The sequence below is a fragment of the Cervus canadensis genome, chromosome 15 (genome assembly GCF_019320065.1).
Source record: "Cervus canadensis isolate Bull #8, Minnesota chromosome 15, ASM1932006v1, whole genome shotgun sequence".
Taxonomy (NCBI): domain Eukaryota; kingdom Metazoa; phylum Chordata; class Mammalia; order Artiodactyla; family Cervidae; genus Cervus; species Cervus canadensis.
Genome location: NC_057400.1, coordinates 7,072,563 through 7,090,014, shown reverse-complemented (window position 1 = coordinate 7,090,014; position 17,452 = coordinate 7,072,563). Strand labels below are relative to the sequence as shown.

At 38.8% G+C, this 17,452-nt stretch overlaps 1 protein-coding gene and 1 pseudogene across 3 annotated transcripts in view; both read left to right on the top strand.

The window, feature by feature from the left end:
* PTPN4 (protein tyrosine phosphatase non-receptor type 4) overlaps nt 1-17,452 on the top strand; it is a 190,364-nt gene that overhangs the window by 137,080 nt on the left and 35,832 nt on the right. For all 3 annotated transcript variants that reach the window (XM_043488068.1, XM_043488065.1, XM_043488066.1), the window contains exons 15-18: nt 319-477; nt 9,123-9,282; nt 12,518-12,601; nt 12,693-12,749. In XM_043488068.1, the coding sequence (XP_043344003.1) occupies nt 319-477; nt 9,123-9,282; nt 12,518-12,601; nt 12,693-12,749 (460 nt within the window). The remainder of the gene's footprint in view (nt 1-318; nt 478-9,122; nt 9,283-12,517; nt 12,602-12,692; nt 12,750-17,452) is intronic.
* Nucleotides 6,103-9,116, top strand: LOC122453823 (annotated as a pseudogene).

The window sequence follows — 17,452 nt, the reverse complement described above, 5'->3', positions numbered from 1 at the left end:
CTTTTATTTTGTAAATGTTGCTTAAGATGCAAATCTGTAGTGACTAAAGCCTAGAAACATTAAGGTTGGTAGAGATAATAGGTGATTGAAATAGATAAAATCCTCATGGCAGATTGCTAACTATAGCTCAGATCTTTGACTTCCTATTCTGTGTTCTTTCTGTTTACCCCATACTGTCTTTGTCAGAGACTCAGCTTAGTAAAATGTGGTTAGTCTTAAAAACACACACCCACCTTCTAATGGAATCATATAATGAAGAAACTTGAAAATACGGATGTAAAGCACGTTTTCACTCAGTTTCTCTTCCTCCTCTTGTAGTCGAAATTCTGCATTCACCCAAGAGGGAACCCGGCTGCGGCCATCTTCCGTGGGTCATCTGGTGGGCCATGTGGTCCACACTTCCCCAAGCGAGGCCTTCGGGAATCCTCACTCTCCATCTTCCACACAAGCTAACAGCATTGTTTTGGAATCATCACCGTAAGGCTTTTTTTATTTAGCTTCCGTCTTATAAATAATAATGCCCCAAATTGTTTCATTTGAAATAATCTGGGAAATTATGGTATTTGATACAAGATCTTATTTGTACAGTGTTTTAAAAATTCATATATTTGTAAATGTGCTTATATGTTCCTGAAGGTCTTGGTGGCCCCTCACTTCACAGAATCACTGTTATTATTTTTTTTGACTCCGTATATTCTTGAACTTTAGTTCATACTGTTACATATTTCTGTAGTTGAATGTATCAGTGTGGTCCGGCAGTAAGGTGATGAAAGGTAGAATTTTCTTAATATTTTTCAGGAAGAGAGCCATAAGGATAAATAGGCAGTATTGGGGGAAATTAAGTAGCAAGGGAAAAGACCACACTGACGATAAGTTGTAGAAAGCATGCATGTACCATTTCTAAAATTCATTTCTATCTCATTACAAACTGCATAAATTAAACTTCATAACTCAGTATGTCAGTTTAATGCCACCGTGCTTACCTCATATTAATAGGCAGTTTCCTGGTTTATTGGTTCATATAATGCAGTTATTTCATATGGAAGTAAGAATACAGTATACAAATTAGGAAAAAGATACTTGATAAGATAATAGATAAGATTCATTAATTGTTGAGAAGGAAAAAGAGGTTTAAGATATAGTGAAAGTGATCAGGGTTGAAGAAAGGGTGGGTCTAAATGATGGAAAGATGGAGAGCAGGTGGAGTGTTGTGCTCCAGGAAAACCTGCCTGGTCCAGAGAAGCCACTGCTGTCCTCAGTGTGTGGCCAGCAGGGAAGGCAGCCAAGCTGTCAAGACCACTGGGTGGTTAGTCTGGCTAATGTGTATCTGCATAAAAGATTTTGACTGTGCTTGTACTTTATAAAGGATGGAGGAATAGAAAGATACACACTGCACACCATGGAGTATGCCCTATGTGCACTGTGGATGGACAAGAGTTAAGATTGGTGGAAATTTATGTTTTATCACTTCAAAAATTATAACTCTAACCTTTTTGTTTGATTTTAAATAATAAGCAATGTATTTTCTACTTCTGAAACTTTAAGAAGTGTACAATAATTAAGGATGTGATTGAAATGCCAACTGATTAAATTTTAGAATGACATGCTTTCAGCACATGAAAGCTGACCACATAGAGGAATGACAAAGCCCATCTCATTATAGACAGATCAGTGTCACTCCCGGGACCTGACCACATGATCTCAGTCTGGTTTTTGAAGGGCTGTTTTCGTGGAGTCACATACACATCTGCATACACATACCGTTGAATATTTCCTTTTGTGAATTGTATAGATTCACAAATCCCCCAAATCACTTACCCTCTTCAGAATACCTTTGGTGTCTTTTCCTGACCTGAAATGGAAAAGCAGGTTTGGCATAGGCTAGAACCATGCAGAATGTTTGCTTCCCCTGCCCAGTCCACAAGAATTTCAGATGCTTGGGGCTTTCTCTTTGGACGTGTATTTTATGAAGCCTATGTGTTTGTATTCAGTTTTGAATCTGTCACACTGCATCTGAAATTCAGCCAATTTAATCAGAGAGTTCTGAAAAGACAAGCATAATGGTAAACTAATAATGGTAACTAACATTAGTAGCTTACAGTCAGCCTTCTTCATAAATTATCTCGCTATTCTACTCAAGAGAACTCAATAAAATAGAAAAGATATATAACCCTACTTTATAGAAGAGAAAAAACCACACTTACAGCATTTGTTCCAAATTATAGAACTAAAACTCAGATTTTCTTACCTGAGCCAGTCTGTAGATCTTTGTATCCTAGACAAGTCTTTGTTGATTTTTTTTTTCCATTTAGAAGAAATATTTTCCAACTTGGACTCCATAGATTTTAGTTTTACCTTGGTCAAATGTGAAAAGAGTTCCAGCAATATGTTGGATTAAGCACAGAGCATCTCAGTGTAGTGCATGGAAATAGATGTTGAGCTAGCTCACCAGTTCCCTAGTTTTTGAATGAGTCCATGGGAGTTAAGGTGAGTCCTGACTCGGGTCACTGGGTGAGCTTGCCCGCTTCACAGGAGGAAATGCTATTAACTCGCAGGTGTGTTTATTGTGGAAACAAATAGGAGGCTGTTTTATTGCTTAGAATAAAGTTACCATTTATAGGCAGGGGTGATTGAAACTACATCCTACCATTTCCTTCCTTTTCTTTAAATGTTCCACAGAAAATCAGACTATTTTTAGTTTGTAATTTTTCTAAGATAATCATTAGCCCTAAATTACTTTTAAAGTACCGAACAGATTTTTAAAAAATAAATTCACACCACAATTACGATATGTACTGGTGAAGTTCGATTATTTCTAAAAAATAATTGGCAGAGCATGTGAAAGGGAGATGGATAAATTTTATTTTTCTTATGATACTGATTGCTAAAGGCTGCAATAGAGAACTGTTTTGACTGCAGAGTAAGCAAATCAAATCACTGCGGTTGTTGAAGCATTCATGGGGAAATTTAAAACTGACTGGACTGAAATAAATCAGGAAAGTTTTTACCCACTTGGCTTGATTGACAATTTTAATAACTCTTTTGCTGTTGTATTACAATATGCCTGTAACAGCAAAGTGCACTTAAGTATAACATTTTCATTTTTTGCTCTTCACATAACATTTTCCAAAATGTCAGATTTAAGATAAGCAAATTATTGAAAGTTGGGCATTGGAACACTTGAAGAATCACATTCCTGGTTCTCCTTTTTTCTTAATATCCAAAAGTTAAGACAGGTGGTATTTGTCCATAAATTTGTCCATAAATTCGTCCATAAATTTTTTTATGTGGGTAAAATTTGAACAGTATGTGTTTTTCAAGTCCTTGTTCCCATCCAGCTCCCACTGTGGATCATTTTAGGCAAGTTATTGGTTTCGGATATATCAAAAACCTTTGCATTAGGAATATGTTATCAATTAAAGTAAATATGGATGTTGTTAAAGCCCTGATATTCTGTTCATTTTAAATATTAACAGTTTCTGGTAGAATTTAAGATACTACTGTTTATAAGCAAAATGGAATGAAAGAAAATAGTCATGTTCAGCATTTGCTCTGATAAGGTCTGTTGAAGCCTCAGATACTGGTAGATAGGAGGGTTGCTTAGTTTTTGTCTGTCTTAAAAACTGGCTTCTGAGCAGCATTTCATTTGAAGCAGAGTCCATGGCTACAGGTTTGCATGCGTGCTGAGTTGCTTCAGTCGTGTCCAACTTTGTGGCTCTGTGGACTGTAGACTGTCAGGCTCTTGTGTCCATGGTATTCTCCAGACAAGAATATTGGAGTGGGTTGCCATGGCCTTCTCTAGGGGATCTTCCCAACCCAGGGATCGATCCCCAGTCTCTGGCAGGCGGATTCTTTACCGCTAGCGCCACCTAGGCAGCCCATAAAGTATGTGTACCATGTGTGCATGCTACAGGTTAAGAAACCCCTGATTTAAAATAACTTTCCTCCTGCTTTTTGCAGTTGTTTTCTTTGAGGTGCAACTATAACTTAGTGTTAAGAGCACAAGCTCTGGATTCAGACTGGGTTTAAAACTTGGTTTCACCACTTCTAATTATGTGACCTTGGGTGAGTTGTTTTATCTCTGTAAGCCTTAATTTCCTTGTTTGTAAAAGCAGGATGATCATATCTACCTCATAGGACTGCTGTGAACATTTAATGAGATGGTCATGAGTAGTTCAGCAGAGGAAAATGTACTTTGTATATGTTAACTGTAATAAATACAAATACATCTTTCATTTAATTGGGGGAGGTGGTGTGTACCGGCAACTTTTAAGTATATTATCAACCCTTTATCTGTCTGCATGTCTGAAGTATGGATATCTGGTTGAACACAATGAGGAATTCCCCAAATTCTCAAATTCATCATTCAGTTTCTGATCACCAGAGACTGCAGATTTCATAATCCTCAAATGTTAGATCTAGTTCCCTGAGCTGTTCTCTTCTAGACTGCCCCATTCCAATCTTGTCTAATGAGTCCCTGTTTCTTTGTCCTACCTCTTCAGTTCCTTTTGACTAGACCTCAAAGCTTTGCTTTCTCTCTGCTTCTCTGAACTGCTGGCACTGATCACTTTGCCTGAAGTCTCAGTGTAACCCAGCTCCCATGCCAGTCTTGATCCAGTCTAGCCTGCAAATACTCGACTGCTCTAGGACAAGGAAATAAAAGAACCAGAGAGGGTTCGATGTAAGAGTATTGAGCTGTGGGGCCTCAGAGGATTCGCCATGTGAGATGCTATGCCTGTGAGAGCAGGACTAAGTGCAGGTCCTAGGGCTGTTCCACCGAAGTGTGGTTACCTGCCATCCAGCTCTGGAAAAAGTCTCAGGACTTGCATTTGGAAGCGAAGGTTGGAGACTTGGAGTTTGGTTGAAACCAGAAATCTCAGGTCTGGGACCTTGGTTCTGGAGTAGATGCCTACTGATAAAATAATACGACATTTTCAAGTGTATTCTTCTGTTAACCATATCCTGTGGAGAAGGAAATGGCAGCCCACTCCAGTATTCTTGCCTGGAGAATCCCAAGGAGAGAGCCTGGCAGGCTACATTTCATGGGGTCACGAGAGTCGGGCACGACTTAGCGACTAAACCACCACCACCACCAATCATATCCTGGGGAGTTTCTGTACACTTTAATTGTCTTGAGCATAAATTAGTAATCAGTCTGAAATGATGTTTACTTTGAAATACTCTAAATGTTACTACAAATTAGCCAAAATATCAAGAAGCCTGCATTTTGAACCAGAATTTTATCTATCTCACAGAAGTATGGCAGGGGTAAATGCCTAATGAAGACAGGTGACACTAGTGATTGTAATTGAATGAGACAAGAGCTCCTGGTGTGTATCTTAGGAAATAAGAGTTTTAATAAAATCTAAGAGCCATCATTTCTGTTAAGTTTGTATTAGTGTCTACCAAGAGTATGGTTTTTGTTTTCTACTCTTAAATTAAAATAAACTTTATACTTACCTGTATGAAAGGTGTATTGGTACAGTTAAACTTTTGGGAGCTTTTTTTTTTTTTAAATTTACAGTTTTCAGGGTTTATCCTGTTCATTTTTCTTTTTTATGAGTAATTACAATAATCTCTTCAGGATTATATTTTCTATACTATCTGTATGACCAACTTTTTTCTCAGCTCCCATACTTAAAGCCAAATGATTACCTCTACTTGTAAGACCCCAGCCACAGCCCTGATCCCTCTTCTTATTTTGGTTCCTATTTCCCAAGTCCTGTCTAAACTACCTGATAGTAGATGCTGGTCTTCCTTTAAGTTATAGGTCCCTTCTTTCAGATGCTAGCTATTCCTTGAAGGACTTCATTCCACTACACTGCCTGGTTGTCCTTCCAGAGTGTGTGATGGTTCTTCATTCCGTTTTCCTTGGCAGTTTTTGTTTGTTTTTGTTCTGGCCTAGAAATAGAAGCTTTTTAAAGAACTGGCCTATTTCATGATATTATTTCAAGTGTATTATAATTTTAAATTACAATACATGGTTTACCTATGAAAGTCATCTTCTGGTGGAGGCCGACTTCCTGTTGCTAGAGGGAGGGTGGGAAGGGGGGCGGCTGGCTCGTCCATGTACAGTTGTGTGGGGCGGCCTGGGGCGGCCCCCGAGCAGCTGACCCTCTGCCTGCAGGGACCAGAGTTGCGAGGCGGCTGCCATGGTGGGGTCAGGGAGCCAGCTCAAGAAAATGGTGTCCAAGTACAAATACAGAGACCTAACTGTACATGAAACTGTTAATGTTATTACTTGATACAAAGATCTCAAATCTGTATTGGATTCATATGTTTTTAATGATGGCATTTCTAGGGAACTAATAAACCTTAGTGGAACAATCCTGTGCCTTACAGAGGTAATACATACAAATATTTCAGTCTGCCTGTGGCTGCTGGACACATATCCGTAATAATCCCCCTATCTGTTTCATTAAGCCTACTAGCTTAGTGACTATTAAAACAGGAAAGCATGTGGATGCTAATGGGAAGATATATCTTCCTTATCTACCTGAATGGAAGCACCCACAGTCAGGCTTGTTGGGGCTTGTTTAAGTCATGATTGTGGTGTTTAGAGATGAACCTCCAGTCTTCTCTCGTCCTACTGTTTCAGCATCCTATCCACCATTCCAGGCAACAGGGCCACCAAATGCTTCCTACATGCCAGGCCTGCCAAGTGGGATTTCTGCATACCCATCCGGGTACCGTCCCAATCCCAGTGGTTACCCAGGCTGTCCTTAGCCACCTGGTGGTCAGTATCCTGACACAACAAGTTCCCAGTACCCTCCCCAGCCTCCTGTGACCACTCTTGGTCCCAGTAGGTATGGCACAATCAGCGAGGACACTGTCGGAGCCTCTCTCAGCTCAGCGGTCAGTGACAGGCTGAGATGGCGGATGAAGGAGGAGATGGATCGTGCCCAGGCAGAACTCAGCGCCTTGAAACGAGCAGAGGAACACCTGAGAAAGGGCACCAGGAACTCGGGGAGCTGGCTACCCATCTAGATTAAGAGGTAGCTGAGGTCACTGAAAACATGGAACTTTTGAGAAAGAAGAACTCAGTTCTGCTCTGGAGAAAATGGAAAATCAATCTGAAAACAATGCGAAACTTCTCTTCACCTTGCCCACATGGTTATAGTTAGTCCTAAAGAAGAGATGAGACCTGTTGATTAATCCATGTGAAGTCCAGTGACTTCTGGTTTTCGTGAAGTCCTGCAATATTTTGATCAACTGCTTTTTAGAAATTTCATTTCTGAGGCTCTGCCAAGGGTTGCCTATAGTTACCTGTCCTAATCCCCTATAGCAGGCCATGGTGGAAGCACACATCTCTATTGTAATCTGTGAGGACATTTTCTTGGACCACCAGCTCTTGAATGTATTGGATTTTAGAGGCTTGAGTTCTTGGCAGTTGAAATTAGCATAATAAAAACTAGTATGTCTGGGACCTGGAATCTCTAGCCATCAAGGTAGACCTCAGAGAAGCTTTTAGTGAAATGGGGAGATATGCTCTCTGATGCAGTCTTTATAGACTTACCAGAATTTAGAGCATTTTGAGCCCTGAAGACTTCCATGTAGACCGCTGAGTGGTCGTTATTGTTAATCTGCGTATTTAGTTAGTATAATTTATACTAGATTAGAAGAGCTATTATTTTCTCTTAGGTGAAGTTAGACCATTCACTGTTAATCCTGGCTGACTACCTTGGCACTAAGCATGTTTTAGTATCACTACCATATCTACCAGGTGTCTAGTAGTAAGTCTCTCAATAAGTTCACAGCTTCTCTACCAAGAGCACCATGTCTCCAAGAGCCACTCTGGCAGGGACCTCTGTGTCAGTTATCTTGGGCCAAATTATGCCATGGAGGCAGATTCTCCCCACTCACAGTAACGTACAACAGGGTTCTTTCTCCCTTACCTTCCGTATACGTCACGGACCCCCTGTGGCTCTGCTCCATGTCACGGTCACTTAAGGCTCAGACTGGCAGCAGCCCCTGTTGGGACAGGGCTGGTCTCCTGCCTCAGGGAAGAGCGAAGCATCAACAGCAAGCTTCCCTTCCGCAATGACTACTCGCATTTCACTGGCCAGAGCTCATCGTGTAGCCATCCTGCTGCCAGCCAGGAAGGAGCGGAGGGTGCAGTTCTGCTGCTTGCAGGCCTTGTAGGTGTGCCTTGAGCATCTGCTTGTAGCCTGTCCTGATTGCCACAGCAGCAGCCGTGAGGTTGACACCTGTCCTTAAGGCAGTGGGACGGAAATTCTTTCATTTTCCCAAAGGATCTCCTGCTACCTCTGAGATAAATAAAAACCCCACCGATGGTCAATTTTCCCCTTCCGGGTCCTTTCAAGTCCAGGACTTCTATGGACGCAGGCTTTCTGGGGTCCAAGTTGAACCACTGGTTCCCCCTTCTGGCCTTTGTGAAAAACTCACCTTTTACTGCATACACTGTGCTCCTTCCTAAAAGCTGCATTTTTAACCTTGAGGTTTCCCCTGTCAGACTCAGCTCATCTGCGCCTGCTGCTTCTGCCTCAGGTGTCTGCTTTCTAATGTTAATTGGGTTTTTGCATCCTCACCTAAAATCAGGTTTTCCAACACTGTCTTCTCCAGTTTTGTATCCTCAGTGAACTCAGCACTCTTATCCATTGTGTTCATCACTTCCATAAATTGCATTTTATTTTCAAATAAAATGGGCAATCCCTTGATTCCTGAGGTGGCACCGAGTGTCTGTGTTACAGCTTGGTATCTGTGAACAGCTTGGCTCTCAGTTCTCATCTCTCTGCCTGCCCATAGAACTCCACTGAAGACCTTAGAAAGGGGTTTTTGGAAATGTATGTACATTGTTACGGTAGATCAATAAATCTCTTCATAGGGATATCCTTAAAGGATATTTTATTATTTATTATATAAACAATCTGTAGAATTGTTTACAGATTTGATAAATTAAGAAATTAGATTTATTACTCTAAACTTCAAAGTTAAGAAAGCTTTCATTAAACAGTGGCACTTGCAAATAAATATGGTATTTAAAGCTTGTCTCCTACTAGACATAGTAAATATCTGAGTTGCTTGACCCTAGCTTTTAAAATAACAGATCTATAAGACAGCTTCCAAAATACTTAATTTTTTCCCCTTCTTTTCCTAACTAGATCGCAAGAGACTCCTGGAGATGGGCAGCCTCCAGCTTTACCACCCAAACAATCAAAGAAAAACAGTTGGAGCCAGATTCATTATTCACATTCTCAACAAGATCTGGAAAACCATGTTAATGAAACATTTGATGTTCCATCATCTCCTGAAAAATCTACTGTAAGTAACTTCTTCAGATATTCTCACGTTTCTTTGAAAATGTTTAATTGTAAATGAAGTTTCCTTTGTACCCTAGCCTGTTTATCTGTAAATTCTGTTACAGTACTTTCTCTTATTCATCATATGTTTACTCATAAATTGTGCCACCATATAACCCAATTGTGGAAGTTTCTTTTATCATCATTTATAAAACGTTCATTGCTCTAGAAGTTAATTTTTGACAGATTTGTTGATTTCAGTCTTGCAAAACACATTTCCAGAACAAATGCTAATAGCCTATTAAATACCATTAATTTTATTATATAATTAGGCGCAGCAACTTTGTCGTTTTAATCAACCTTTTGAAATTGAATACAGGTCTTTGGAATATATAATTGCTGTGTTCTTCAAAATATATCCATGAGATATTTTGGTACTTTGTACCAAACAAAAATGGTAAATTTTTAGAATCCCCTGATTTGTGAATTTTCATTGCTTTTTCAAGTAGATGAATCAAAGGTCAGATTGTTAATAAATTTTAAGGATACATTGTGTTTATGAAGAAGTATAGGACAGACAGAAATATGGGTGTATTTCAGGAAACTTAAAGGGATACCAAGGAATAAAATGAGATACAAGGAGGGGAGGCCCCACAGCAGGTGTGGGCCATGCCAAACGCCCTGCTGGCCATTGCTCACTTACCCTCTTGTTCTTCACCCACAGTCCTCCCACACTGTCTAAAAGTGAAAAGCCAGAGGCAGCCATTTAAAGTTCTCCCGCACTTACTGCACCACGACATCATAGAGATCAAAATCCTTATTCAAAATGAATGACAACTTCAGTGCTACCTGTGTGGTGATTCCTATGTATCATTCATTGGTTCATAGTTAACCGAGGTCTTTCTTTACCTACTTAGGTAGGTAGTGGGCATACAAAGATAAATCAGACATCGTCCCTGCTGTTAAATAATCTACAGTCTAGTTTGTTTTTTCTCTCAAGCAAAAATTACTTATTGAGTACCTGCTCTGTGCCATGCATTGTTGTGGGCTCTGGGAATATAGTAGAATAAAATTTTAAAAACTCTGCCTGCAAGGAACTTATATTCTAAGGATAAGGATGAGTTAAGCTATAAACAAAGGAAATAAATTTATAGCCTATTAGATAAATGCTAGAGAGACCAGGCAGAAAAGGGCTAGGAAATTTCCAGAGTGGAGTGTTACAGTTTTACGTGGTGTGAGCCAGGGGTGAGTTTGGTGATAAACTACATGGATACTTGATAGGAGAGCAGATAAACCCAGAGAACAGCAGGCGCAAAGACAGGGGGTGGCTGACACTGTCAGAGGACACCGAGGGGCAAACTAGAAGGAACAGGGATGGGTGAGATCCCAAACGCCTGGTCTTGTGAAGGTTTTGTCCAGTCTCTAAGTGAGATCGGAAGCAAATGGACATACCTGTGGAGAGAAGCAATATGCTGTCACAGGTTTGAATGGTTTCACTCTGGCTTTTATGTTGAGAATAAATCAAAAGCAGGGTGGCAGTAGAGAAACTGGCCGTGAGGTGTCATCCCAAGAAGCAGTGGTGATTGGACCAACATGGCTGTGGAAGAAATAAGACCATGGCTGTGTTCCGGGTGGAGTTTTAGAGTAGAGCTGACACAGTCTGCTGATGGACTGGTTATAGAGTACTAGGGAGAGAGAATCAAGGATAATAGCAACTTTGGGCCTATGCAACTAGGAGAATGAAGTCCATTTGCTGGGACATGAAAGGCTCCAGGTAGAACAGGTGTGGGGGGAATATCAGGAGCTCGATAGGGGCACAATGATATGTCTACTAGGAACCCATTTAGAGAGATGATTCTGGAGTTGAAGGGAGGGATTGAGGCTGAAGTTATAATGTTGAGAGTTGATGGCATGTAGACAATATTTAAAACCATGAGATAGGAAGTGTAGAGTGTGCAGATTACCTTAATAAGAGATTCTGAAATATTAATCCTCCAAGCTATAAAGATGAGGGAGATGAAAGCAAAGGAAACTGAGAAGATGCAGACAAAATGGTAGGAAAGAAAACTAGCCAGCTAGCTGATGAGAAGACGGTCACAGAGAGAGTAATCACCTGTGTCAAAAATGCTACTGGTAAGTTGAGGAGGATGAGTTCTGTAATTAGAAGTGATTTTAGGAAATTCACGAATGTATCAGTTCAGTTCAGTCGCTCAGTCGTGTCCAACTCTTTGCGACCCCATGAATCGCAACACGCCAGGCCTCCCTGTCCATCACCAACTCCCGGAGTTTACTCAAACTCATGTTATATCGAGTCGGTGATGCCATCCAACCATCTCATCCTCTGTCGTCCCCTTCTCCTCCTGCCCCCAATCCCTCCCAGCATCATTGGAAAAGTTGACTTTTCCAATAAGTCAACTCTTCACATGAGGTGGCCAAAGTATTGGAGTTTCAACTTCAGCATCAATCCTTCCAGTGAACAGCCAGGACTGATCTCCTTTAGGATGGACTGGTTGGTATAGATACAACTAATTCAGCTGTGGATTTAAGGGAAGATTTCCCAGAAATAATCATCTCAGACCTGTGTCTTGAAGGATAAGAAAGAATTAGCCAGATACTTACCTTAAAGAGTAGGCATACAACATTAAGTGAACGAAGCCTGTTACAAATGACCATATATTGTGTAATTCTACATACATGAAACGTTCAGAATAGTCAACTATGTATATATAGGGGGAGAGAAAAATAGATGAGGGGTTGAATAAGATTTGGGGGATGGGGGCAAGCAGAGGGGGAGTGACTGATGATGGACACAGGGTTTCTTTGGGGGATGAGGAAAAGGTTCTAAAGTTAAATAGTAGTGGTATTGGTACAATTCTGTCACTGTAGTAGAAATTACTGAATTATACTCTTTGAATGGGTGAAGTGTAGTATGTGAATTGTATCTCAGTGAAGCTGTTTTTTAAAAATCAGAGGGAATCATGAATTCATGTAAAACTTATGAATACTTGCTCTGTGCAAAGCTTTGAGCCAGGTTCTAGGGACACTGTGGTTTATTAATTAGATAATTAATAAAGGCCCTGTTACTCTTGGTGCTTATGGTCTAGTATACAGTGGTAAGGCAAGAGAGAAATTTGAATTATGATTCTTTATACACTTCAGATAATATGAATATACACAAAGCATGCTTCCTGTATGTCTGAAAGTCAGTAGCCTGTAAATGACGAGAATGATGAGTCATCTGTTTTTGTCTTTTTAAGCCTAATGGTGGTGTTCCACATGATAATCTCGTTCTAATCAGAATGAAACCTGATGAAAATGGGAGGTTTGGATTCAACGTAAAGGTAACTTAGAATTTGTATTGCACTCATCTTGTAAATAAGGTGTTTCTATATCTGTAATGCTGACTAATGCTTGATTTGCTCTGTTGTGAAGGGAGGGTGTGACCAGAAGATGCCTGTGATCGTGTCCCGAGTTGCGCCAGGAACCCCTGTGAGTTCCACAGCCTTCTCAGTGATCCTAGCTTCAAGAATACATACTTATTTTCTTAGTATAAATAAAGCAATAAAATGAATCATTTGATTTGTCAAGTATACCATGTTGTTTGTTGGCTCTCCTAAATTGCTGGGAAGTTAATTTTTATTTCTTCCCTATCTTCTAGAACAGTTTTTCAAATACTTGTTTTTACAGAGACTCTAGATTCTATCAAAATAACCCCTCTAAATAGCAAAATGTAGACAGAGGTATCGTTTGTTTGCTTTTTCGTTGACTTCTTTTTTCATTTAGAATTGTTTACTTACATTCTGTTTGTCTACTTTCTGTTTAAAATATTTATTTGAAACTCTTCATTATGAACATGCTAAGCAAAAGTAAAGAAAATACTGTATGTACCCATGACGATGAAACCCGCCCCCCGCCCTATCCTTCAGCTTCAGCTTCAGCACTCATAAACTTTCTGCTTGTGAATCATAAGGACAATTCTTAATAAATTGTGGGCACATCGTTTTTATTGTTTATTATATAGTAAATACTGCTTTCAGATTCCCATTTCTGTTGTTTATTCTGTTTAACTGCATTTTTCTTCAAGAACTTTGAGTCAGTACCCATTATCATTCAACTGTCTCTGACCTGGGAAAGGTAGGAACCTGCAGTCTGAGAGAAAGAGACCAGTTATGAGATTTTGGTGCTTTGCAGCGACCTCAAAGTTGATTTGAAGATCACAGTCAAGATTGATCAACGATATCATGATAGTTTTGGTTCTGGTTTTTAAGAACTTGCTGATTGCAAATAACAGGGTACTTGTGGAATTTTTGTTGTTGTTGAGTTGTTAATTTGTGTCTGAGTCTTTGTGACCCTGTGGCCTACAAGCACATTCTTTGTGAGCCTATGGACTGCAGCACTCCCTGTCCTTCACTGTGTCCTAGAGTCTGCTCAAATTCACGTCCATTGAGTCGGTGATATTGTCTAACCATCTCATCCTCTGTTGCCCCCTTCTCCTCTTTTATTGTCCCCAGCATCAGGGTCCTTACCAGTGAGTCAGCTCTATGCATCAGGTGGCCAAAGTATTGGAGCTTCAGCATCAGTCCTTTCAATGAATATTCATGGTTGATTTCCTTTAGGATTGACTGGTTTGATCGCCTTACAGTTCAAGGGATTCTCAAAAGTCATCTCCAGCACCATAGTTCTAAAGCATCAATTCTTTGGTGACTCTAAAATCTCTACTAAATAGAAATTTGTGTAGCAGCCTTCTTTATGACTCAACTCTCATATCCATACATGACTACTGGAAAAACCATAGCTTTGACTATGTGGACCTTTATCAGCAAATTGATGTCTCTTCTTTTCAATATACTATCTAGGGTTTGTCATAGCTTTCCTTCCAAGGAGCAAGTGTCTTAATTTTATGGCTGCAGTAATTTTGGAGCCCAAGAAAATAAAGTCTGTCACTGCATACTCCTGGCTTAATTACAAATACAAAATTTTTCATATAGCTGTAGAGGTGTATCACAAAACCCCAGGACAGGAATGTAGTCAGACTTCTAGAAAGAATTTTATAAATCTTTTGCAGAACTGTTTTTCATGTCCATTTCTTTTTTTTGTGAATTTTTCTTTCTCAGTGCAAACCAGTTTGTACTAGAATCAGCTTAATCTCTCAAACTACAATAAAGTACATTCTAAATGAAAAGTGTACTTAGTAGCAGCTTCAAGCCAATTTCCTGTAACATTAGCACCACAGACACACTCTTTGTTTAGATATGATAGTGACTCCAAAATTTCAACTAAATAGAAATTGTGTAGCTGCCACCATTCTGTCCCTCTGTTCATTTGAAGAGATGTGCCTACCAGCAACTTCTGGGCTTATATTTTATGTAACCAGCTCAGCACCCCAGAGTCATTAGACTCCTCATTTCAAGTTACAGACTCAGAGGAAGCAAAATCTCATAGATCCAGCTTGGATAAAATGTCCTCTTTTAAACAAATCCCTTGTGATCAGAAGTGACAAGAAAGGGATATGATGTATATAATAAACTCACTACACATGTGAAAGATAAGGGAAGTAGTCCAGAATCATTTGTTCAGTATGTATTGGAAAATATGTGTTGGGGGATGGGGGTACTGCAAGATGAGGAGGTGAGAGGTGGCTGTATTTTCATTTATCAAGTAGAAAGTTAGATAATATTTAAAGTAAAAACTAAAAAATGAAATTGGAATGTTACATAGTGATACTAAGGTAAATACAAAAGCTGTAACTAAAATGTTGAAATACATTGCGAAACACGCTGCTTCAGACTGGGCGGGGGTGGGAGGGGAAACATAGGGAAGAATGCAGGAAATGGTTTCTTGTCATAATAATCTTATAGGCCAAATCAGCTTTTTAAACTGTGCAATGTATAGCTTTCCCCAATACGAAAGTTTTAACTAAACGTCAAATATATGACTTTTGACCTGATAATTCTACTTTTAGGAATTACCTCTTATGAAACAGAACATAGGATACACAATAATGTTCATTGTAGTATTGTCTGTGAGAATTAAAATTGGAGGGAAAATCAAAATGTACATCATTAGAGCTGACTAAATAAGTTATGCTTTGGTTTGCAGCTATTGAAATAATAGATGATGTAGTTTTATGTGTATGGAAAAGGTTTCATAAGATAGTATTTTGAAAAACATTTTACAATGGAATACTACTCAGCTATAAAAAAGGAATGAAATAATGCTATTTGCAGTGATGTAAATGGACCTAGAGATTATCAAACTGAGTGAGGTCAGACAATAAGACAAATATTATATGGTATCATTTCTATGTAGAATCTAAAGATAATACAAGTAAATTTATTTATAAAACAAAGACAGACTCAGAGACATAAAAAACAAACTTATGGTTCCCAAGGAGGGCAGAGGCTCGGAGGGTTAAGTTAGGAGTACGGGATTGACAGATGCACACCACCGTATATAACATAGATGAGTAGCAAGGATGCATTTTACTGCACAGGGAACTGTAGTCAATGTCTTGTAATAGCCTGCAATGGAAAAGAACTGAAAGACATACATATATTAATATGTGTAACTGAGTCCCTTACCTGTATATCTGAGACTAACACAATATTGTAAATCAAGTATACTCAATGAAAATACATATTATAATTTCATATGTGTTTTATCCAGTTTTTTAAATTGTGAGTTATATTTTAAAAATCTGGAAACATGCTGAAATAGTTAGCAGTATTTCATCTCGGTGGTAGAATTACTGATATTTATCTCTTGCTTCCTTTTTTTAATTGTCTGAATCGTGATGGTGAGCATGTATTGCCCTTACAATTAGGAAAGAAATCTTTTTTTATTTATATGCCAGGTAGTCATAAAGTGAATATTGATTTTTTCTGATTAGTGAACATGGATAGTTTGCAGTTCAGTCAAGGATGTTTAGGGAGCACTCTATAGACAGGTTAATTTCCAAACAGAACTTTATGACTCTAAATATTCTTTCTAGGCTATATAGATTACTATATTGGTAATTTTTCCTTTCTATCAGAATGATGTTCTATAGATAGTGGCTGACTTTAGAATCAATTAAATAAATACAAAATAAATGAAATATTATTAACTTAGAAACTACTGCAGTGTTTAGAATCCTCATTTTAGGTGATTGGTAGAAAAGGGCAGTGTTTAAAATATTTTAATGTCATTTTCTCTATTGGACACCTTTTGAAATGGACAAAGTAATTTTCAAATTATTTCCAAGCCTGGCATGCTGCAGTCCATGGGTTTGCAAAGAGTCAGACATGACTTCATGACTGAACAACAGCATTCTCCAAAGTCATATATTTCCTCCTATCTGATCATATTCAAGCCAATAGCTTTTGCCAGAGCAAAATTCATCTTATGTAGACTTTCCAAATCAGAATGAAATGCAAGTAAGAAATTATACCTGACAAAGGGCAGAAGATGATTAAGTGTAAGAGGGTTCCCTTCAGTTATAGCAGGTGATTAGTAGTGTGCTATAACAGGCAGAGAAGTAGAAAAGGAGCACCTCAAGGGAATGGTCTGAACCTTAATTTTTAATTTTTCAGGTTTTAATTCTTTACATTGAAATATCTCATTTTTTACATTTCACAGCTATGCATAATTAAAACAGATACCTGTTCCATTTTCAGAATTTCAGGTGTCTAAAATCACATTTCATAAGCAGCAGTGGAAGAACCTGACTCCTGGATCAGTGCTCTTTCTACTAATGACAGTACCTTGTTGGATTTTGTTGACTTTGTGTTGTATAGTGAGTTTAGTCCTGCTTCCATCTTTCAAGCCTTTGCCCTTTCTGTGAGGCCCAGCCCCATCATTTCCTTCAAAGTCTAACCCATCATCCTGCAAACTTAATTCCATTGTGTTCTCGTTACTGTATTCCTGGAACAGGCTGTCCACATTTCTGTTGATTTCTTTTACCTTATTTACTTGTTTGTTTTCACACAGTAGTGCACTGCTATAAAGATAACCGTGTTGCCTGAACCCATACCAAGTAATTGGTGAACCTGTAAATTTTTTATCAAAACAGTAAAATTTCTGATGCTTTCTCTTTTAAATGTATTGGGAAATGAAGAAATAATAATACTGATTTAGTATCCTGTAATTCAGAACATCGGAAACATTGAGAATCAAAGTTTTATTTCTTTGTGAAAACTTACCAAAGGTGATTT